This window comes from Podarcis pityusensis (assembly GCF_964106645.2).
Source record: "Podarcis pityusensis genome assembly, chromosome: 1".
Classification (NCBI taxonomy): Eukaryota; Metazoa; Chordata; class Lepidosauria; order Squamata; family Lacertidae; genus Podarcis; species Podarcis pityusensis.
The window spans coordinates 23,801,107-23,825,730 of NC_138028.1; the positions used below are offsets into that span (position 1 = coordinate 23,801,107).

Consider the following 24,624-nt stretch of genomic DNA (forward strand, 5'->3'; position numbering starts at 1 on the left):
TCCCTTCCAAACCAGTACCAAAGTTTTGCAGGGTTTTGCAGTGGAAACCCAATGTTTGACAGTGCTCCCAAGCTGTGTAATTGTTACTCAAACTGGGGGCAGGGGGCCATAACTATGACCCCCAAACCCAACATTGTCCAATTCACTCCAAACATGGGGTTTTTGGAACTGGTTTGGAGTGAATCAGACAGTGTTGGGTGTTAACTATGAACCCTGGCTTAATGTATCAATTTCTCAGGGGAGAGGGCACTGCAAAACACAGGGTTTTCACTGCAAAACAACTGCAAAACTTTGACACTGATTTGGAGCGGATGCCAAATTTCAGGGTTTGTAGTTAATAAAGCTCACTCAGGGTACAGCCTTGGCAGGAGTTATTTCCATATGCATTCCCAGCATGCCTTGCTCATCTCAGTTGCTAAGCACAAGAATTGAGCCATCTAAATGTTTCTACTCTGGAATTATATGTCATTAGCTTTTTAAATTCTAATGCCAGCCAAACATTATTCATAGTTTGGAGCTTCCAGGCAGCTCATATTGCTTGCCCAACAGATTAGTGAAAATGATTAGAAATCTTGAGTGTTTAGATAATCATGTGGATGGTCTTTTGTTGTGGTCATTTGCTTAACAGCAGTCCCAAACCGTTTCTTTCAGCAGAGAATAATGGTGTTGTAATGGATGCCGAACAAGCATTAGACAAAGGAAAGCCTTTGCTCCAAAGAGTCTTTTCTCTTTCCAGATTAAAAATGTGGAAGATAACGTAAAGGGAAGCAGAAACGGGAGTGGGGGGAGTGAGGCTGAATGTAAAACTTGAAGCATATTAACTGGGTAGAAAGAATTTGAAGGTGTAGCTCTAGGTAGGATATGTTGAAAGCAGGGACCTTCAAAGTGGCTTTCTCTGAAATGTTCCACATGCAGATAGGCAGAGCTTTATAGTCTCAATATGTGAATGAGATGGTGGGGAGTTGGATATGTTAGGCACTGGGGATGTTTTCGAACAAGCCAGGCCAGTACAAAAGGTTTGGGTTCTACTTAAACCAAGATGGAACCAGATTGTTGGTGGTTAAAACCAAAAATATGACAGAACACCTTTTAAACTGATTGCCGGGGTAAGGCTGAGAGCAGGTGAGAAGCATCTAGTTTGGAAGAATTCCCCCAGGGATTGTCAGGTGTGTGTACAGGAGCTAGGCCCTGTGACCATTAGGACTCTGCAGGATTGGGGCCTTCCTAAGTTTGTTCTGAAGAGGCAAGGCATGGCCACACAGGTGAGGCCCATTGGTAACTCACAGCACCTGGTGGCAAGAGCCGGGAAGGGATATAAGGTCAGCATTTTCCCTTCAGCTCTTTGCCACAGCAACACGTTCCCTGCCTTGCTGTGTTTGACTCCTTGCTTCTTGATCCTCGGACCCCTGACTTCATGGCTTATTGCTTCCTGATCCTTGGCTTCTTGACTCCTGGCTCTCTGACCCTCGGACTCTTGGCTCCTGGCTTCTGGACTCCCGCTCCTGCTCCCACCCCGCCATCTTGCCCCCGGTCCCGACGTCCCCACCCAGGACTTTGATCGCCTGTGAACCGGACTGTGACAGGGATGACAAAGGAGTTGTCTATGGTTATTTAAAGAGGGGAGGGCTAGAACTAGATAAATGGCAAGTAAAAGGTGACATGATGGAGATATATACAAGTATACATGGTGTACAGAAAGTGCACAGGGAGATGGAATAATTCTAGAACTTGGGGCCATTTGAGGAAGCTGAAAGTTGTATGATCCAGCACACATGGAAGTATTTCTTCATACAGTGCATGGTTACACTATGGAATTCACCCCCACAAGATGTAGTGATGCCAGGCAATTTGGATGGTTTTAAAAGAGGGTTCAACAAAGTAATGGAAGGTAAAGCTGTCTGTGGCTTCTAGCCATGATGGTCCTGTTCTACCTGCTGTCAGAGAGAGTATTCTGTTGGATATCAGGCATCACACATGGGGAGAGCACTTTTACTCCTGAGGGTCCTGCTTTCAGGCTTCCCACAGTCATTTGGTTAGCCACTGTGAGGAAAGGATGCTGATCTAGATAGACCTTTGACCTGCTCAGAAGTGCTCTTCTTAGATTCTTAGGATTTTTTTTTGCCTTGCGAGACTTCTGACTTAATATGGCAATTATATGGATGTTAAGATTTGAAGAGAACAATGCAACTGATTTTTCCTTTGTGTTCTTTGAAAGATATGGTTTCTAATCCTTAAAGATAGTGGAATTTTTGAAGAGTGTGGCTATATCAGTAGACATTATTCATGAGACTGTTGTTTCGGTACTCTAACTTACCAGATAGGAAGTGTGTAAGCAAGCCAATATTGTTTGGTTTATCAGCCCATAGGATGGGTTAATATGACCTAATGCCAGTCATAGTCTGAGCAGTTCCATTGAAATCAATGGATTTCTTCTACTAAGATCCATTAATCTTAATGTGTCTACTTAGACTATGTCTAGCATTGGATATCGCCAGTAGAGAGGACAAGAGAGGAAAAGGACACATTCCTGTGCACACAAAAGTCCATTTTATCAGTGCAGCATTGGATACAGCCCAATTGTTTAGAAAGAGACCTCCCTAACTGCTTGAAAACATTATCTGAACTTGAAAGTCCGTTTTATTTGATGTTTTTCTATTGCTGTTATATTTCTCTGTACCTTTAAATTCAATTACCGCAATTCAGTCTCCCTGTAATGAGTGCCACCTGGGAATGGTTACTTATGCTTCAGGTTTCATGCAACTAGTAGCGGTGGTTACATATCCTCATGACCACTGCTCCTTGTGCATTTTTCTAATCTATGGGGTATGTACCTTTGTCCTTCTTATTGTAGTTATAGCATATGGATTGTAATGTGTGAAGTTTATATAGCTTTCATGTACACAGGTCATTGTTTCATATTTGAATTATTTTGTAGTTGTGCTGAAGAAGATTTCAGTGAAAGTCATTTTATCCGGGATCACTGTCCTACGTCCTACGTTGTTATTCACTTACTACTTCGGCCCCATGAATGCCTAAAAAGTTTTACCGCTCAGCCCACAGGATAGCATCTATTACTTGGTTTCAACCATAGACTTACTATACTTTTACGGACTTTCAAAGATTGACAGACGTGTGTTCATAGAATCATAGAATCATAGAGTTGGAAGAGACCACAAGGGCCATCGAGTCCAACCCCCTGCCAAGCAGGAAACACCATCAGAGCACTCCTGACATATGGTTGTCAAGCCTCTGCTTAAAGACCTCCAAAGAAGGAGACTCCACCACACTCCTTGGCAGCAAATGTTCATTTGTTTTCAAATATATTCGAGAATTTACAAGTGTACACATTTTGTTTTAGTTGTACAAAATAATGTATATTATGCAATAAGAACTACAGTGCTATCTAGTATACTGGTCTTCGTGTTGCTTGTGTTGTTGTGTTAAGTTTGCAACACGAGTTGTTTGTTCTGTATTGGTGAAAATATTATCTGAACTGGATGGTGGCCCCAGGATAACTTTTTTTTAAAAAAAGAAACCTGTCTTGCATCTTTGTACAATAAGGGTCAGTGTTGGGAGACAAAGAATTTATGAGACCCATCGACTGTAGGTAATCATTGATCCAAAGTTATATTCTTAATTCTGCTTTCATGTGCACCATTATAAATGGCAGCATGAAGTCTGGAATAACTGTCAATACAAAGATGCTGGAGAAACATTCTCAATTTCCCAGGAGAAACATTCACCTGTTTTAAGACCACACGGGCAAGTGAAAGTCATTATTAATCCCAGAGTGTGACAAGCCATCAGCTGAGTGTCTGTAATTAAACATATGACATTGCTGTGTTCCTTACAGGGGGCACTTCATTGTCTGCAGAGAGTCCAAAAGGGATATCAGTATGTTTCTGGAGAAATAGTAATAGCGGCCAGTATAAATATATCCCCACCACATAAGGACAAAAGGATTGCACATTTGTCAACCTACTCTTCCAATTGGAAAAGGGCAGTAGAAATAGATTAGATGACCTTTTAAAATTCACTTCCATTCCTAACATTCTGGGAAATAGTGTGTGCTGTAATACCAAAATAGACACAGTATAACTTTCCAACAGTAGTATGTCTAGTGTGAGGAGTCTGACAATCAAATATACAATTTCTACACTTTAGTAACAAAAGGAATCTTCCCATGTAATTTAGAAACATGGAATCAAACATTAGATGATTGGAAGCCCAAAGGAGGTTCACAATCTGGAACAAAGTGGTGCTACCTATCCTGGTTTGTTCGCCTATTTTATCATAGAATCCTTGAGCACACTGGATACAGAGATAGAACTTTGTCTGTCATGAGTACTAATAATCGACCGACTGTCCTTGCATTTAGCTAGTACATAAATTATATTAGAATGATATATGTTGACTGCATTTGTGTGTAACACTAAATTGTGATTTGGTACCATGTGAATAAGCCTTGGGCCACATAGCCTTCTCAGATGTTGCTCTGAGAAGTTGCTTCTGTTTTCCACCAGCCCATGGCTTCTTGTTATGTCCAAACAGCGACAGACTCTGGTTAGTTTTTGTATATTTTGTCCAAACATATGAACTTTAGACTGTGGTTTATGATCCTGGCTTGTTCAAATAAACCATAGTGAAGACATATCATAGTTTCCACTTCAGGCTTTGGATCTCTTCCTTGCAGCTGTACAAGAGAGAGGAGGGAGGGGAGAAGCCAGATAGCACACATAAAAGTTTAGCATTACGTGAAGCAGGGCAACATATCTAATTCAAGGAATATTTTGCTCATGCAATCTAGGATCATAGTATCATAGAATTGTAGAGTTGGAAGAGACCACAGGGGTAATCTTGTTCAACCCCCACCAATGCAGGAATCTCTTGCCCAATGTGGGGGTTGAACCCACAATCCTGAGATTAAGAATGGATCTACACTGGTTGTCTATAATGTTTAAAATGTGTTATTAAAATGTGACACTAGAGGGCGCTATAGAGCAGCGAGCCTTCAGTAATGGAAAATTGCACTGAGAGTTATATAGCGTTATATTTAATGACATTTTTACAGATCAATGTCGATCCAGCCTAAGAGTCTCATGCTCTACTGACTGAGCTTCGTCCTATATAGTAGTATATCTGCAGCTAGGTATCTTTAATCTAGCAGTCCCTACCCTTCTAAACAGTATACCAAGTGTAAAGCTCCTCTAATTAAAATCAGGGCTGAGCTAACACAGAGAGAGCAGGGTTATTTTGCAAACATTTTGGTTGATCCTTGTGTCAAACCCCATCTTCTGATGTAGCTCAACAGTGCCTCCTAGCATGTTTTGGGAGTTAATAGACATCCAATGAAGCTGAAGATTGGAAGATTCAGGAGAGATAAAAGAAAGTACTTCCTCATGCAGCGCATAGTTACATTATGGGACCAGTTCCCATAGGGGGACAGTCATGGCTACCAACTTGGATGACTTAAAGGTGAAAATTCATGGAGGGGAAGGTGCTAACCATGATGGCTGTCCTCAGTTGGAGGCAGCAATGCTTCTGAATACCAGTTACTGGAAACCAGAAGAGGGGAGAGGGCTTTAGTGCTCAAAACCTGCTTGCTGGTTTCCCACAGACATTTGGTTGGCCATTGGCCTGATCCAGCAGCCTCTTTTAGTAAGTAAACATGGCGGCGCGTATAGATGCTGCGGCTGGTTGCTCCTCAACTCAGAATTTGGCTTTTTTGTCCTGCCAAAATAGACTTGTTTATAGTCGACAGGACATGTTATCTATTCGGCTACGGAGTGAGTGCTGCACAAATTGTGAGCGTCTCCGCGTCTGCAAGGAAGATTTTTTGACTTCAAAGAACTGGGGAGTAAAGAGACACAGGGGAGACCGTAAACAGAAGAGAGGCTGTAGAGGAGGAAGGCGATTAAGGCAATTAAGGTTGAAGACACAACATTATAACTTACCGCTTCCCAGCATTTTCTATGCGAATGTGAGATCTTTGGTGAATAAGCTGGAGGAGTGGAAATTGTGGATAGCAACGGAGAAAACTGTGAGTGAATGCTGTCTTCTGCTGCTTACAGAAACTTGGCTGACACCAATTATTCCTGACTCAGCCATAGAGCTAACAGGCTATACAGTGTTCCGCCATGATAGAACAGAGGACTCTGTTAAAAGAAGGGGGGGAGGTTTGTGTGCATACGTGAATAACAGCTGGTGCACAAACCACGCTGTGATAGCTAGCTATTGCTCCCCAACTGTGTAATTTATGACGCTTAAATGCAGACCTATATATATCCCCCGAGAATTTACAGCAGTACTGATAACTATAGTATACATTGCACCTGATGCGAACATCAATGAGGCAACGGGTCTTCTGCATGATGCCATTAGCAGGCAACAAGGCAAGTACCCCGAGGCTGCATTTCTTGTATGCGGGGATTTCAACCAGGCAGATTTGAAAGTGGTCCTACCTAAATTCTATCAACACATAAAGTGTGCAACCAGGGGAGAAAAGACTCTGGACAGGCTGTATACAAATGTCAAACAGGCCTATAAGGCCGAATCATTGGCACATCTAGGCCAATCTGATCATGTGTCCCTGCTCCTGACTCCTGAATATATTCCACTGAGGAAACGGATTCCAGCTATAAAGAGGGATATTACAATATGGCCAGCTGAAGCATCCCAACAACTACAAGACTGTTTTCATGACACCGATTGGGAGGTATTCGCCCAACAGGATGTAGAGACTCATATTGAGCAAGTGTTGGACTATATTAGGTTCTGCACTGACAATGTAACACGGAGGCGCCGGATAAAGATCTACCCAAACAGGAAGCCCTGGATGACAAAGGAGGTCCAGGGGTTGCTAAAGGCAAGAAATACTGCTTTCAGAAGTGGAAATAAGTCACTGTGCAGCTTAGCTAGAGCCGATCTAAAGAGAGGTATCCGTGTAGCAAAGGAGGCGTATAGACAGCGGCTGGAGAATCATCTACAAAGTAACAACACCAGGCAGGTGTGGCAAGGTGTACAAGAATTAACAGGGTATAAATCCAAGGACTCCCTGGCAGACGAGGGAGGGGCATCCCTCGCAGAGGATTTGAATGCCTTTTTTGCCCGTTTTGAAGTAACATCTGCAGCAACACCTGCTGAGGCTTTACCAACACCACCACCACTCCCTGTGAAGGCTTTGCCATCATCACCACCATTACCATCATCAGTACAAAGGAATGCAGTAGTCTCTGTGGAAAAAGAAGAGATGAGGAAGGTGTTGAAGGGAATCAACCCAAGGAAGGCCACAGGGCCAGATGGGGTAGCTGGAAGGGTATTGAGAGACTGTGCAGATCAACTAGCAGGAGTTTTCACTGGGATTTTAAATCGATCCCTAGCCCAGGCTATTGTTCCATCCTGCCTAAAGTCCTCTATTATCGTTCCAATAGCAAAAAAATCTAACCCGGAAGATCTGAATGATTTTCGTCCAGTAGCACTCACACCTATAATCATGAAGTGATTTGAAAAGCTGGTACGAAATTATGTCATTGCTTGCCTACCAGAAGGACTGGACACATTCCAATTTGCTTATAAAACGAAAAGATCGACAGAGGACGCTGTGGCGATTGCCCTCCATGCCGTCCTTGCACATTTGGAGCAGCGGGGGGGTTATGCCAGACTGCTTTTTTTAGATTTCAGCTCGGCATTTAATACCATTCTACCACAACATCTGATGTCTAAACTGGAAGATCTGGGGCTTCCGTTATCACTTTGTGGGTGGATATTGGACTTTTTGTCAGACCGCCCACAGAGGGTTCGGTTGGGCCCTTATACCTCTAATATGCTCAAGACTAACATAGGAACACCACAGGGATCCGCTCCTTTATATTCTCTACACGTACGATTGTGTCGCTACTCACCCTAGTAATAGGGTTGTCAAATTTGCAGATGACACAACCGTGATTGGGCTCATCCCTGAAAGGGAGGGTGAAACGGATTATAGAGATGAGGTGGAGCGGCTGACAGAGTGGTGCAGAGCTAACAACTTGCTCATAAATACAAGGAAGACAAAGGAGCTTGTGGTGGACTTCAGGAGACAGAAGAGCAACGTCCAGCCACTTTTGATTGATGGGGTCTGTGTGGAGAGGGTAACAACGTTCAGATTTTTGGGCATTGAATTACAAGAGGATCTGTCCTGGAGTGTCAACACAAGGGGGCTTGTGAAGAAGGCGCAGCAGAGACTGTACTTTTTGAGAATACTAAGGAAAAACCATCTTCCGCAGAAACTGCTGCTTGCCTTCTATCACTGTGCCATTGAGAGCGTGCTCACTTATGGCTTATGTGTGTGGTACGGAAGCTGTACTACCTAGGGCAGGATGGGGTTGTGCAGGGTTGTTAAGGCAGCAGAGAGCATTGTTGGCTGCCCACTCTCCACCTTAGAGCAGATTTATGCCACAAGGTGCCATAGGAAGGCACTGGACATAGTAAAAGATCCATCGCATCCTGGTCACTGTCTCTTCGAGCTCTTGCCGTCGGGACGGAGATACAGGACGATGAAGACAAGAACGAGCCGTCTTAAGAACAGCTTCTTCTCCAGAGCGATCTCGGCCCTGAATGGGAAGCCCGGACTTTGAAAGTCATCTAATCTCCATTGCTGTATTATACTGTATTGATTAATTAGTGTTTTTATGGAGCAGTCAATTAATTTTGTTGTCCCCGAAGGGGGCAATGACAATAAAGATATTATTATTATTATTATTATTATTATTATTATTATTATTATTATGTTCTTACACTAACCTCTTCAGTTGACCCTGAATGGATAGCTTTCCACTGTATTGTCCTTAAATGCACATTCTCCAGTTAAGCTCTTTTCTATAATAGCTCGGTAGTCTGAATTGGCCACACCTTTTGTAATGTAAATTCATAGTCTTTAGGGAGGTGGAACTAGTGTATTGGTAAATTTCTGGTTGGCTACATGGACCTCTGACATGGAATTTATTTTGCCATTGGACAACACATTGGTAGGACATCACAGGTATGCAGAGCTTCCTTTTTGAGCAGTCTCCCACTGCTCTTGGCTCCGCATTCATCTCAGGGCATACTGGGCATGCTGCATGGTGAGCAGGCCTTTCATTCTGTGGTCTCAAGGTGAACAAGTCACTTGAGTGCTACTTTGAGAGGTATAGAAGCATCTCCCTTTGGAATGTATGGTCTAACCATGATGCTGCAGTGTGACAAAGCAGCATCCTGATGAGAGATGCTATCATGGCTCTGCATCTCAGTAGGTTTATACTGTTCATGGGAGGCATATTTGGAGTGTGCAGAACTTCTTTTTTAAGAGCAACACTGCAGGCAACACACCGAATATCTTCCTTTTTCAAGTATCTACTTGTATGGTACATTGAGATTTAAAATATTCCAGCTGGAGAGGTTCCTTACCACAGATGTGGGAGGGAACTTAACCAGCTTTAGGAGACCTTAATTATCTAATTTAATAAGAGGGTAATTTATATTCTACAGTGAGTTAAGTTGTGATACTAATTACTTCTACAGTTCCAGTAAAAGATCAGCCTTAGGTACCAAATGCAACAAAATCTACACTTAGGTTTTTCCACTGTAGAAAGTTAATGAATAATGTACTCTAAAATGTAGTTACTCTAGACTACAAATTTGTATATTTTGTTTATTGAATCAAAAAGGTAGGTATTTCATAAGCTACAAGTGTGAGTTAAGATGGAGGTGTTGCCTTCATTATGACTCTTCACTTTTATGATGCATCCAGGAATATTACAAGGCAAAAGCACTGCGTTTGGCCAGCAGGGGCGATGGTTGGTAGGGCGTTTACCTGTTTCTGGGGATGAATTTCCACAACTAAACCCCTTGTGTGGAGGAGACACTGTTCCCCCACTATCACTGTGTGTGACAAGGAAATAGAGATATATGCTGCATGTTCTGTCTTACGAGTTATGATCTCACTGTTTTGGAATTTTAAAATGGCAGATGCTGACTTGCACCATATCTGTACAGCTCAGGACACCAATACCTCAAAGATTGCTTCTCCTCACATGAAATAACCTGGACCATGCAATTATCAACTGATACTATTCTCTGTGCACATCAAGTTTGGAGCTGATGTAAATGTGCAGTCAATGGAGACACAACCATTGATTGAAGGTGCATAGCCCTGTATATACCAGGAGCACCTCGACCCCCATCGTTCAGCCCAGACTTGGAGGTCCAGCTCCAAGGGCCTTCTGGCAGTTCCCTTATTGTGAGAAGTGATGTTACCGGGAACCAGGCAGAAGGCCTTCTTGGTAGTTGTGCCCTCCTTGTGGAATGCCCTCCCATCAGATGTCTAAAGAGATAAACAATTACATTACTTTTTGCAGACATCTGAAGGCAGTCCTCTTTCAGGAAGCTTTTAATGTTTGATGTTTGGTTGTGTTCTTTTATATTCTGTTGGAAAGTGCCCGGAGTGGCTGGGGCAGCCCTGTCAGATGGGTAGAGAACATGAAATAAATTATTAGTATTAGTATTAGATACTGCATAAATGCATTCCGTGCGTGCCATCCCTGTGCCACCCATGCCTCCTCCCTGTTTTAATCACACCCCTGGCATATCTTCAGCGGATCAGCTCCACCAGCAGTGTTTCACTTGCATATCTGTCATGGCAGTAGCAAATTTCACATACTGCTGGCATGGCAGGGCTTCCATCAAATCCTATGGCACCTTATTCAGTGGCTCCTGAGCATATTTTTGCACCCTAAAACTCTTTTTCATTATTAACTTTATTTGATTGAGTATGATAAATAAAAAATGTTAGACCTTGGTCAGATGAACCGTTACAAACAATGTACAGTGGTACCTCAGGTTACACACACTTCGGGTTACAGACTCCGCTAACCCAGCAGCAGTACCTCGGGTTAAGAACTATACCTCAGGATGAGGACAGAAATGGCGTGGTGGTGGCACGGCGGCAGCGGGAGGCCCCATTAGCTAAAGTCGTACCTCAGGTTAAGAACAATTTCAGGTTAAGAACGGACCTCCGGAACGAATTAAGTTCGTAACCAGAGGTACCACTGTATAATCAAACTGAATATCATTTACTCTGTTATGGTGTAGCACACTAAAGTCAGAAAGGAATTGCTTTTGTTGGCATTCTAGAATAGTAGCTTTATTGGTATGTGGTACCAAATAAAATAAAATCCTCTGAGCATGACTCCAGGGGGCTTACCTCTAAGTAGATCTGCATAGAACTGGGAATTCTAATCATGCTAAAGATTGAAGCAAGGCCCTCTTTATTCTGGACTAGTTAACCCAGGACACTTTTGCCTCTGGCTCCAATTGTCCTCAATCCTTCCACTACCTGCATGCGGCCCTCAACGCATTACAGAGGGAATACAGTTCTCAACAGAAAAAATGAGCCCAGCCTTGCTTTGTATAAATAACCTGATTCACAATCACTAAGGAGATGTTGAATTGCCACTCTACACCTTAAACCACAGTATCATTTAATATGGATTAGCCAACTGTTTAACTATTGTGTTAAGTAGTTGAAACTGTCTTTTATTTGCCACTCTTCTAAAGCACATGGAAGCGTCCATTATTACAGCCTCCTATTGATTCTCGCCTTTCTTTTGGACTCAAGTGCTCCAATATGGATTGAAAATGCCGTCCATTGAACATTCAGAAGAGTGAGAATGCTTTAACCGTACTTTGACCAAGGTTTTTTTTTAACTGCAAAACAGTTGTTGAAGCATGTTAAATGATTACGTTAAGTGAGCTTGTGGAAACTTAACAGTCAGTTCAGTCACACATATTTGGAGAAAATGTCAAAGGTTTGATCAGGCTCCACAGCAAGAGTTAAAAACTTGTTATCAGTGGCATATGAAAACTATTCAGAAAAGGGTCTGTTCTGAAAGCCTGTTTGATTTCATTCTTGCCATGCTGAAATGTTTTTTAGAGAAAATGTCTGAGCTTTTCATTAGCATATTCTTATCCAGGTGAAGAACAAGCATCCTGTTTAGTATTATCCTGGGGAATCTGATAATTTAAGATACTCTTTTCAATTAGTCACAGTAGTCCCCTTTGGGAATGTGCCTGACCAATATCTCCTAAACAGTCCATGGACTGAAAATTGATGAAGGAACTAGAGGATGGCTTTTATAAGGCCAGAATGCTGCTCCTTATGATGAGCTCCTTTATGATAGCACCTCTGAGGAATATCCTTAAGAGCAAGAGACTGACAGCAACTTTGTTTTTCCTCTCATGTGACATCAAAGCATGCCAAAATAGGTGGGATATTGGAACGGTATCGCTACCCTGCTTCCATTTTTATATGAGGAATGGCTGTTCTGTGGCTCTGCAGAAGTTGCTGGGCTACAGCTCCCTTCCTCCCTAATTATTGGTCATTCTGGAGGAGACCAAACAACATAGGGCCACAGGTTGCCATCCCTGTTTTATACCCTGGTCTGGCTCCCTGGCAGATAAAGAGTTTAGTAAGGAGCAGGTGTGTTGGCAAATGCATACAGCATAGCACACTCTTAATAGTTCTAGGTTCCTTGTTATGGAAGCCATATTAACTTTCCACAAAACGGATGGCATAGTCAGATGTTGTTGCCTTTGCCTTCACTATGTATAACCAGAGATCCACAATAAGAAAGAATGGTGTAGTGATAGTTCTAAGTGTCAATGTTTTTCTTTTGTAGGGAAGTTGATCAGGATTCTGATGGCCATATTAGCTTCAAAGACTTTGAATCGGCAATGAACTATGGACAGGATAATTTGTCAGCGCTTCCTCTCATCTAATGAAAGCAGCCAAAGAAAAAACTCCATAGCCAAGGTTTTCTAAAATCTACAAAACATTTTCCTTCAGAATCTTTTTTAAACAAATCAAGGTAGATATGCTGCCATGAACAAGCTGTCTTTTGAACCTTCTATGGAATGTATTGTGTCTTTAAACATATATTCTGTTTTCCCAATAAATTGTTTTTTGACTTCTGCTTCCTTTACATTTGCTGATTTTCCTCTTCATGAATATTGTTAATATGAGCAAAGCTAGCCGATAAAGCTGATTTGTTTGGAAGTGAAAGGGGGAAGTTTTTTATACTGTGAATGAATCCATCTATATAGAACAGGGGTGCACAACCTGCAGCCCTCCAGATGTTGCTGGACTACAACTCCCATCAGCTCCAGCCAGCCTAGCCAGTGATCAGTGAAGATGTGAGTTTTAGTCCAGAAACATCTGGAGGGCTGCAGTTTGTGCGCCCCTGATATTGAATAACCACATGCAACTCAGGAAGGGGGTCTGTGGAATTATCTATCTAGGTTTTTATTTATTATACATAAATGTACATCTGTTTTCAAGCATTTTCAAAACACTTTACAGAAAAAATACATAATATGAGCACATAATCTGTAGTCTGGGGTTTGGCAGGGTTGTCCAAAAAAAATACTTGTGTGGCCCTTTGTGTGCCACCTTTCATCTCAATGAGCTTTTTAGGTAGCAATCCTGTGCAGGGGAGTAAGTTACAATGAAATCAGAAGCCCTTGCTTCCAAATACACATGTGTAAGATTGCTGCTGCTTCTTTGGCGATCACTCGTAGCCGAGTAAGATTGTCTTCCATGAACACAGTTTTAACAGTGAGTCTGTAAGTGACTGTGGAGGCCAATTCTGGATCCACACGTCCTTCCACAGTGGGGACATAGGTTTCTGGGCAAGAGTTGATCATGGTGAGGGTTTGCCAAGTGTGCCTTCCTCTTAGCATGTTTTTCCCTTTTGTCCTGAGTTTGAGCATCTTCAAAACTCACAACACCTTTGGTAAAGGCTCCTCTCCAATTGGAGCGTTCATAGGCCAGTTGTCGGTGTTTATACTACATTTTTTTAGATTTGCCTTGAGAGAGTCTTTGAACCTCTTGTTGACCCACCAGCATTACACTTTCCATTTTTAAGTTCGGAATAGGGTAGTTGCTTTGGAAGATGATAATCAGGCATCCGAACAACATGACCAGCCCAACGAAGTTGATGTTGAAGAATCATTGCTTTGACACTGGTGATCTTTGCTTCTTCCAGTACACTGACATAAGTTCACCTGTCTTCCCAAGTGATGTGTAAATTTTCTCTGAGATGGAATCTTTTGAGGAGTTGGAGATGGCGTTTATAAGTGGTCCATGTTTCACAAGCGTACAGTAAGGCTGGTAGTACAATAGCTTTGTAAACAAGCATTTTGGTTTCCCTCAAATGTCCAGTCCTCATACACTCTGCACTTCAGTCGGGAGAAAGCTGCACTGCTAGGCTTGCAAATAAACCTGAGTGGCGGGTTAAAGAGACTCATTTACCCAATGACATTCCTAGAGCTTCACAGCGGATGTAAACCTTGGTTTCCCACATTCAGACCCATACATTAGGCAAAGGACTGCACTTGTTTTTATTATCATCTGCCATAATAATACACAGCATAAGTCCAGCATAACTTGAGTTCCTCATTTTGAAGCCAAAACCCATCTTCTGGGCTGGCATGGCAGAAGCTGTTGGTGCTGGTATGTTTGCACTTGACCCTTGACCTTGGTCACAGCATAATGGCTCCACGAATGGGTTGCTGCACAAGCAAATTAGTGCAGCCTTCATGACTTTCCTGGAATTAAGGGAACAGCTATCTGCATGAACCAAACTGCTCTAGGTCAGCTTTCCCCAGCTGAGTACTCTCCTGATGCTTTGAACTACAACTCCCATGCTGGCTGAGGCTGATGTGATGCAAACCATCTGCACAGCATCAATATTGCCTTAGCCCAACTAAATATAATGTTTAAGAATGGCCTGCTAGATAGAACCCAATGCCATTATTCACTAGTTCTTCAGTCAATTTCTAATAGTATTTTGTTCTCTGACATTCTGAAATGGTATTAAAGAATGTCACACCGACTTCCGGGTTGGCGCCATCGCCGAATGGCGGACTCCCTCCGAGCTCCGGAGGGAGTCGGCTCGGCAGGGGCTGGGTCCTACCGCGCCGGCGACGCGGGGACCCTTAAAAACCACGGGCACGGGGCCCGTGGACATGGGGACTCGGCTGGTACCGTCAGCGCCCTCCTGACTCGTGAAGGAGCCTTTTTAAAGGCTACGGATCGGGTGCCTGGGAGTGGCGTGGTACTTTGAGTCTATCGCTTCCCCTGCCGAGTGCAGCCGCATGCCATTCGTCGGAGAGCGCTGGCTTCTTCCATTTGAAATTCGGACATTTAACAAAAACCCGTGAGTAATTGGGTAACCGGGTACAAAAGGAGGAAAAAAAAAAAGGAATTTTTTTTTTCGGATTCGGCACGAGCGGGGGGGATCTAAAAAGGAAGTCAGTCCCCTCCCTGATTGTAAACATGCTAAAACAAGGACTGAGAAACCAAGATCAATTCAGAAGTTTATTGCTGACTAAAAATACCAAATTCCACGATGGAATTACTACAAGAATTGTGCTGGAGGAGAGTCGAGGGTGAGAGGGAAAAGGCAACCCCCCCCCGGGAACCGGGGCGATTCAGAGAACCTGGCGGAGAGAGATGGAGAGTTTGACAGCTGTCAAAGTAGCTGTCAAATCTTGAGAATATAAAGAGGACTTTGCTACAAGTATTTTGCTGGTTAATTTTGATACAATTGGATATAAATATGGATATAAAATGTCGGGTGGAAAAAGAAACAACAATTTGACTTTTGGATGAGAGGACACAAAGTTATTGCAATCCCTCTAGAGGGGCTTTGGGACATTACAAGCGGCGTATATGGAAAACTACTCTGGGATGTGTACTACTGGTCTTAGCTCCTGGGAAAGTAGCAAAACTGAAATATTTGTTTTGTCTACAGAGGTGACAACACAATAGAATCTTTCTATTTAAGTAAGCTCCTGAATAACAAACCTCTGTAGAGATACTAGATTTCAGAATAAGAATGGTTTTGCAGCTGAACAAGACAGAAACCTGAGAAAGTAAGAAACAAAAGAGTAAAGGACCAACTACGCCACGGCAAGAACAATGGGAGGAGTAACAATGATCAAGGGAAATTAAAGGCCTCGATTAGACTGGACTTTTGAAATTAAACATTATCAAAACAAGTAAATTTAAAGAAAACCGGCAAGATGAATTGAGAAAGTTTGGCTGTGGACTTGAGACCTCCAGGCCGACAACATACAGACTGATGGACATAGGGAATCTAAACCGGGGAAGGGAGGGGGAATTCTAGAATCCAAAGGCTATGTAATCAACTTCTGGAACCTTCTTCTATTTTCTATCTTTTAAATTTTTTTTTTATATATAACTTTGGTATTTTGATTTAACAAGTTTTGGGAAAAAAAAAGAAAAGGGGGAATTCGTGGAAGGAAACGGGGTAGATTTTGGGGAAAAAAATCTTTGTTCTATTTTGTTAAAGGTGAGGAGTGATGTTAAGATTGTAATTTAAATTGGCTATTAGGCATAACATATTAGGTTAAATTGGGAATGAGAACTTGTGGAACCAACGTAGGGAAAGGGGAATACAGTCGGGAGGGGAAGGAGGGAGTCCCAGAAAGAAGGTTATGAAAATAAGGGTTTAAAATTGGTCTCTTTTCTTTCTTTTTTTTCTTTATCTTTTCTATCTTCTTTATTCTGTTATTATTGGAAATTTTAATAAATATGATTAAAAAAAAAAAAAAAGAATGTCACACCTCTTGTCATTTACTTTAACATTGGAGGGAAAGTTGTGTCCAATCATCCATAGACAAACGTGGACAACACCCGCATGCCGTTGTATATCGTAGTTGCCAGGTTCATATTTGTTGCATGTTTGGAGATGTCAAGTGTGAAGAGGACACACATGCTCCCACCAGCAAACATGCCTGCAGCTGGAGAGAGCAAATCAGCTCTTCGCTGAGAGAGTTTGGCAGAAGAACAACATTGTTTGCTATAACTGTGTTCTGTGTAGTATTGTCTTGACAGACAGTTCAAGCAAAACTTCACAGTTCTTTACTCATAAATGAGATGTGAAGTTTGACACCAAATGAAGATATCCGAAGAAGAACGAGGACATTAAAGATTCAGCACTTGTCAGAAGGCCTCCATAGTTAAACAGGAATTGCTATGACATTGCACTGTTGCACTTCAGAGCAACTCAGATTTCTGAAGATTATTGTTACCTCTGGATCTGAATGACATCACTTCTCATTGAAATGGCAATCTGCCATCTCTCACTTGAGTGACTTGCTTATACTATTTCTCTTGCAGTATGGTTTCAGATGGAGGTCTTCAAACTGTAGCTTACAGCTACCACTACTAATTTTTTTTTACTTTTCAGCACATGGAAAGGTCTCAGTACACATAACGAGAAATATCACAGATAAAAAACTGAGAAAAAGTACCTTTGCTTCATCTTTCAGCCCTACAAGAACAGCAAACCCATCAGAAAAGCAAGCACCAAATCCAAACATTTGAAAGCTCGCTTCTTTTCAACTCGCTTCTGAGGTTAGGCTGGCCCTCAAGTGCAAGAACGGTTGCTGTCTATCTGAATAGGAATCTTTCAAAAATCTGAGCAGGGGTCGAAAAGAGACATTGAAAGACGTAGGACCACACCTGATGTTCACCTGTGGGGATGCCTCCTCTCATTTAGTTTTCCTTTCCTTAGGCAAAATATTTTCATATTAGAAGTGTCTGGATGCATGCTATCCTGCCAGGAAGTTTATTTTGTTTTGTTTCTGATAATAAAAAGTTCTTCATTATAAGTGCATTTATGTACACACTGCTTAATATGGTGATGATATTTATATTATCAAACAAGGTCTCGATAAAACAATACCAAAGCAAAACAGCTCAATACAGAATAATAAGTCAATATGTTAAAGTATCTTACTCTGATGCATTAATTTGTGGGGTACTCCAGGAGTTGCCAGTCTTTGTGGGTTTATGGGCACATTTGCAAAGGAGAAACACACACAGAGACATATGCAGCCAAGCACACATTGCAGCCCACTCTTATTGACTGTGATCAAATGGTTTTTAAAGCCTAATTTCAGTGACAGAGGCATATACCTGCAACCTGCAGACGCCATATATCTGCAACCTGTGGACACCATGTTGGTGACTCCTGGCCAACTCCATAATCATCTTTCCTATACTACAGATACCAGATTATTTTGAGCAGAGGTGCAGATGCCCTCCAGACTCAAACACTGAGGGATAGGGAATCTGTGACTATGCTGATGGGAGCAGGGATCCAATAACATGAGGTGCTGCAGATTCCTTATCCCTAATTGTGGCAGTACTCTGTACTAGCAATCTCAAGCTCAGAGAAGCAACCCAAAATGACCATTATAAAGGCAGTGTCTGGCTGTAAAGTGGTTTGTAATGGGGAGGGTGGGTGCATAAACAGTCAACCACACTTAAATAAAATAAAAATAAAGTAGCAAAACCAGGAGTTCTACCTAGTAGGAACACATCTGTCCCTTGATTTCCCTAGTTTTCTTGTCCTTAAAATGAAGGGAGGAAAGAGAAAATCCATGTAGTTCAGTGAACAGATAGTGAAATTTGGATTAGGGACGCCTAGATTCAAATCATGCCTCTATCAGCCTCATTCTATATTATTACTAGCAGGGAGTGCCCAAAAATGCCCGGGTATGGGACTTCTGGAGGCGGCGCCAGCGATTAATGGCGGATTTCCTCCACCGGAGGAAATCTCACTGCGAATTAAGGGTCGGATCCTGCTTTCGGCGTAGCGGGGGACCCCTAAAAATCACAGGCGAGAGAAGCCTGTGAGCCTGGGACCCAGCGGGCACATTTGGCGCCCTCCCCAACCCGGTAGGAAGCCCGGCAACGGGCTTTGAAGCGGAGCGGGGAGAGCGCTGTGCTGTGGGCTGTCTGCTCGTTCGTGGTGTGAAGCCGCAAGCTGTTGATCGGAGAGCGCTGCCTTTCTTCCTTAAAATCCGGACCTGAAAATCAACGATCCGTGAGTAGGATACAATTTAAATTGGAACTGTATAAAACTGAAATCTGGCCGAAAACGGAAAGAGGCTTAAAAAGGAAGTCAGCCTCTTTATTTGTAGATAAAATAAAGCATTGAACTTGAAAGCGGAAGCAACTGGAAAGTACGTTTTAGCGGACTTTAATCCAATCATCTAACCTGGACTTTTCCCTTTTCAACTTGAGGGAAAAGGGGGAGAATTGTGGATGTGATTTCTTCACAAAGGGTGGAAAAGAAGGGATTGAACCACCACTCAACTCCCTGGGAAAGGATCTCCAGATCTCAGGAAAGAAAGAGAGGTACTGTCTTGCAATATATATTGACAGCTAGTCTAGCACAAGAAATAAAAGTTTGGACAATTTATGTGAATATATATCTCCTGGCCTTAAGTTAAAAATTCTGAATAGACTGTTTTCGTCCTGAATAAACTAGGGGGGCTTGAAAAAAAGGAATTAAAGTATCCAAGAACTTTTATGACTGTTACAGTGTCCCCCTAGTGGAACTTGGAACTGTTACAATTTGTTACAATTGAAACTGTAGCAGACTTGAGGAGTTCTCACACTGCTTGGTAGGAAAATTCCACTGTTTAACTTCAAATACGTGACTGACCTTGGCGTTATCTAAGGAATGGCAGAGGGGAAAGAGAAGGCGGATGCTTTGACCACCAGATCTGGGAAGATTCTTCGCACAGAAGAAGGATTACAAAGGAGAGCTTCGGCCTCAGGCCCCTCTGGAACCTCATCAACAACCTCATCGGCACAATCAAAGGTAAAAAGTACGACAAGTGAAGAAGCCTTTGCTCATGTTTTGGCCAAAGTTAATGAATCTTTGAATAAAATAAGTCAACAAGTAGCAGAGGCTTCTGAAAAGACTGACCAAAATACATTAAGTATTAACCAGAATACAGCAAGTATTAACCAGAATACAGCAAGTACTAACCAGAATACAGTAAGTATAAATAATTTGGGCCAAAAAGTAAATACTAACACAGAGACTATTCAGAAATTATTAGAGGAATCGGCCTCAATTCGCCAGATTGCTGAAGAGGCTAAAGAAATTGCTACAACTTCTGCTACGGAAGTTAAAGAGGTTCAAGAGGAATTACCAACACTGCATAAACAATTGGAAGACCACAAACTAACTCTGTCTATGATAGATTTGAAGGAGAAGCAAGTGAACCTTCGGGTCAGATCGGTACCTGAGGTGGAAAAGGACAATCTAGCTGAATTTCTCACGCAGGAATTTTTGGACTTTTGGGATCCAGAATTGGTAAAAGACAGTTTCAGAATAGTAAATGCCTTTAGACTCGGGAGAAGAGGAGAGAAGAAGGTGAGAGACTGTCTGATTACTTTTCGAACAAAAGAAGAGAGAGATAAGATTTTGGGCCTACATTTTAAGAAGGTACTGGAAATCCATCGGACAAGGGTGGAAATATTCAAAGATATTCCGAAATATCTTCTGGATCTCAGATCAAAATATAAAGACTTGGTTATCCTGCTGAGAAGGAACAATATCAATTTCAGGTGGGAACTTCCTCAAGGCCTGTCTTTTAGCTACAAAGGAAAGAAGAGGAAAATAAGATCAGAAGACGACAAAGACAAATTTTGCAGAGACCACGGAGAAGACCTACAAAAAGAACTATCTCCAGAACCAAAAGACCTTTCGAAAGAAGGGATACCACCGACGGATGAGGAACAGGCACTAGGTGCAGTAGGAGGAGAACTAAAACAATAACATCATGGCCCTGCAACTTTTAACATGGAACTGTCGGGGTCTGAATTCCCCTCAGAAGAGGAAGTCAGTATTTCATATATTAAAAAAGGAACAATTGGACCTAATTTGTTTACAAGAAACACACATAACAAGATTACACAGGAAATTGTTGATAAATAAAAGACTTGGTCAGGAATTTATTTCGTCAGATAAAGTTAAAAAGAGAGGGGTTGTGATTTACGCAAAAGACAATTTATCACCAAAATTTGTTTTTAAGGATGACCAAGGAAGATTTGTGGCAATTGAAATTCAAACACAAGGAGAAAAATTTTTGATTGTAGGAGTTTACGCACCAAATGATGGGAAATCTGAATTTTTTAAGAAGTTGCATGAGACCTTGATGGACCATATGGATTACAACATGATTTTGATGGGAGATATGAATGGAGTGGTATCTACTTATATGGACAAGGCACAAAGACAGGTAGTCACCAAAGATGGTAGACTACCGAAAACCTTTTTTGACATGACAGACAACTTGGACTTAGTGGATATTTGGAGAATTAGAAACCCCTTGGCAAAAGAGGGAACTTTCTTTTCTGAAGCCAAAATGACTTGGACAAGAATTGACCAAATTTGGATAACTAGAGGAATGGCACCAAAGACAAGAAAGGTGGAAATCTGCCCAAAAATTTGCTCCGACCATAATGCTGTTAAGATGGAAATGAGACTAACACCAACTGGCTCCTTCAGATGGAAGATGAATGACACCTTATTTAGAGATGAAGAACTTCTTAAGAAGGCCCAAAAAACCCTAAGAGATTACTTTGAGATAAATCTCAGTTCCAACGTGGAGAAAAGAGTAATCTGGGACGCAAGTAAAGCTGTTATGAGAGGGTTCCTAATACAACAGAATGCGATAAAGAAAAAAACTCAAAATGAAAAGAAGGATAAAATTATGAATAAAATGAATGAATGTGAAAAAAGACTGCGAGTAAATCCCAAATCTCAAGAGATTCTGAGAGAGTTAAAGTTACATCAAGTACAATATATGAAAATAATGAATCAGGAAATAGAATGGAAGATTAAACAAATGAGACAAAAGACTTTTGAATCGGCTAATAAATGTGGTAAATTGTTGGCATGGCAAATGAAAAAGAGACAAAAATTAAATACGATTACGAATCTAGAAGTGGAAGGAAGGAATATACAGAACCCTGCAGAGATTAGAAGTTGTTTCCAGAAATATTTTAAAAGACTATATACTCAAGGGCCAGTGAAAGAAACAGATTTAGACCAATTTTTGAAAACAAATGGATTACAAAAAATATCTCAAGAAAAGAGACTAATTTTGAACGACAGAATAACTGAACAGGAAATAGAAGGTGCCATTCAAAATATGCAACTGGGTAAATCTCCAGGACCAGACGGCTTGACCTCTAGATACTATAGATCTTTAAAAGAATGGTTAATTCAACCATTGAAAGAGGTCTGTAACGAAATTATGGAGGGGAAGAGGGCACCAGAGTCGTGGAAAGAAGCGTATATTACACTTGTACCAAAAACAGAGACTGAAAAGACACAACTTAAGAACTACCGCCCTATATCATTACTTAATGTAGATTATAAAATTTTTGCAGATATTTTGGCGAAGAGATTTAAGAAAATGCTGTTGGAAGAGATTCATAAAGACCAAGCGGGCTTTCTCCCAGGAAGACATTTGTCTGATAATTTGAGGAATATAATCGATATCCTGGAAAAATTAGAAGTGAATATTAACACTAAAGCAGTGTTGATATTTGTAGACGCGGAGAAAGCCTTTGACAATATTTCTTGGAATTTTATGAAGAAGAATCTTCAGGGTATGGGGGTAGGCCAAGGTTTTGAGAATGGTATAAGTGCAATTTATTCAGAACAAAAGGCTAAACTAATTGTAAATAATGTTGTCACGGAAGAACTTAAAATTGAAAAAGGGACACGACAAGGTTGCCCAATTTCCCCACTTCTTTTTATTTCGGTCCTGGAGGTTCTGCTGAATATGATTAGAAGGGACCAGATGGTTAAAGGTATACAGGTCGGAATTAAACATTATAAATTGAGAGCATTTGCAGATGACTTAGTATTGACGTTACAGGAGCCAGAATCTAGTACAAAAAGGGTTTTAGAACTGATTCAAGAATTTGGTCAAGTGGCAGGATTTAAATTGAACAAGTCAAAAACCAAGGTTTTAGAGAAAAATTTAACACCGTTTGAAAGAGAGAGGTTTCAGAATGAGACAGGTTTAACAGTGGTTAAGAAAGTTAAATATTTGGGGATTAACATGACAGCAAAAAATGGGAATTTATTTAAAGATAATTATGAAAAATGTTGGTCAGAAGTGAAAAAAGATTTAGAAATTTGGTCAAATTTGAAGCTTTCACTGCTAGGCCGTATTGCTGCGATAAAGATGAATGTATTGCCTAGAATGTTGTTCTTGTTTCAAACTTTGCAGATCGTGGACAAAATGGATTGTTTCAAGAGGTGGCAGAAAGATATCTCTAAATTTGTCTGGCAGGGCAAGAAGCCTAGAATAAAATTTAAAATACTAACAGATGCAAAGGAAAGAGGTGGATTTGCCCTGCCAGACCTTAAACTTTATTATGAATCAGCAGCCTTTTGCTGGTTGAAAGAATGGCTACTTCTTGAAAACACTGACATTTTGGACTTGGAAGGTTTCAATAATGTATTTGGATGGCATGCATATCTATGGTATGATAAGGTCAAAGCACATAAAGCATTTAAAAACCACATTGTCAGGAAACCGCTATTCAATGTTTGGTTAAGATATAAGGATTTGTTAGAAAACAAAACCCCAAGGTGGCTGTCACCAATGGAAGCGAAAGCCTTGAAAAAGGTCAATATGGAGGTCAAATGGCCGAAATATTGGGAAATTTTGGAACAAGATGGAGATAGACTGAAATTGCAGAGTTTTGAAAAACTAAAAAACAAAGTGCGAGACTGGCTTCATTATTATCAGATAATGGAGGCATTTAAATTGGACAGGAAAATTGGCTTCCAGGTGGAAAGATCCAAATTAGAAACAGAATTGTTAGAACCCAAAACTAAGAATTTGTCAAGAATGTATAACTTGCTGCTGAAATGGAATACTCAGGATGAAACGGTAAAATCGGCTATGATTAAATGGGCACAGGACGTTGGACATAACATTATGTTTGCTGACTGGGAACAGTTATGGACCACAGGTATGAAATTTACGGCATGTAATGCCTTAAGAGAGAATATTATGAAAATGATATACAGGTGGTACATAACCCCAGTCAAGCTTGCGAAAATCTATCACTTGCCCGATAACAAATGTTGGAAATGTAAAGAAACTGAGGGTACATTTTTTCACCTTTGGTGGACGTGCCCAAAGATTAAGGCTTTCTGGGAAAAGATATATAATGAATTAAAAAAGGTATTTAAGTATACCTTTCCTAAGAAACCAGAGGCCTTTCTCCTGGGCATAGTGGGCCAAATGGTGTTAAAAAAGGATAGAACTTTCTTTATGTATGCAACAACAGCAGCAAGAATACTCATCGCAAAGTATTGGAAGACACAAGAACTTCCCACGCTGGAGGAATGGCAGATGAAACTTATGGACTATATGGAATTGGCGGAAATGACTGGCAGAATCCGTGACCAGGGAGAAGAGTCGATGGAGGAAGACTGGAGGAAATTCAAAGACTATCTTCAGAAACACTGCAAAATTAAGGAATGTTAGAGTGATGTTGGATTGAAAATAAGTGGTTTCCAGCTGTACAGGTTAAAGCTAAGGATAGATTAAGATTAAAGATTAAGATTAAAGATGTTTAAAGAAATGGAAATTTGATAATAAAAGGGAAAAATTTAAAGCTATAGGACATTAAGAGCAAGGATTAGGGTTAAAAAAGTTGAAGTTATATATTTTAACATTTTATTAAAT

The 24,624-nt window shown here is 41.2% G+C and overlaps 1 protein-coding gene across 2 annotated transcripts in view; it reads left to right on the forward strand.

The window, feature by feature from the left end:
* EFCAB11 (EF-hand calcium binding domain 11) overlaps positions 1–12,995 on the forward strand; it is a 54,682-nt gene extending 41,687 nt beyond the window's left edge. Inside the window, exons 6-7 of one of the 2 annotated variants that reach the window (XM_080993199.1) lie at positions 11,572–11,678; positions 12,693–12,995. In XM_080993199.1, coding sequence (XP_080849325.1) covers positions 11,572–11,650 — 79 coding nt within the window. In that variant the 3' untranslated portion in view covers positions 11,651–11,678; positions 12,693–12,995. The remainder of the gene's footprint in view (positions 1–11,571; positions 11,679–12,692) is intronic. The other variant, XM_080993198.1, reaches the window with a different exon arrangement.
* Positions 12,996–24,624: the final 11,629 nt, after the last annotated feature.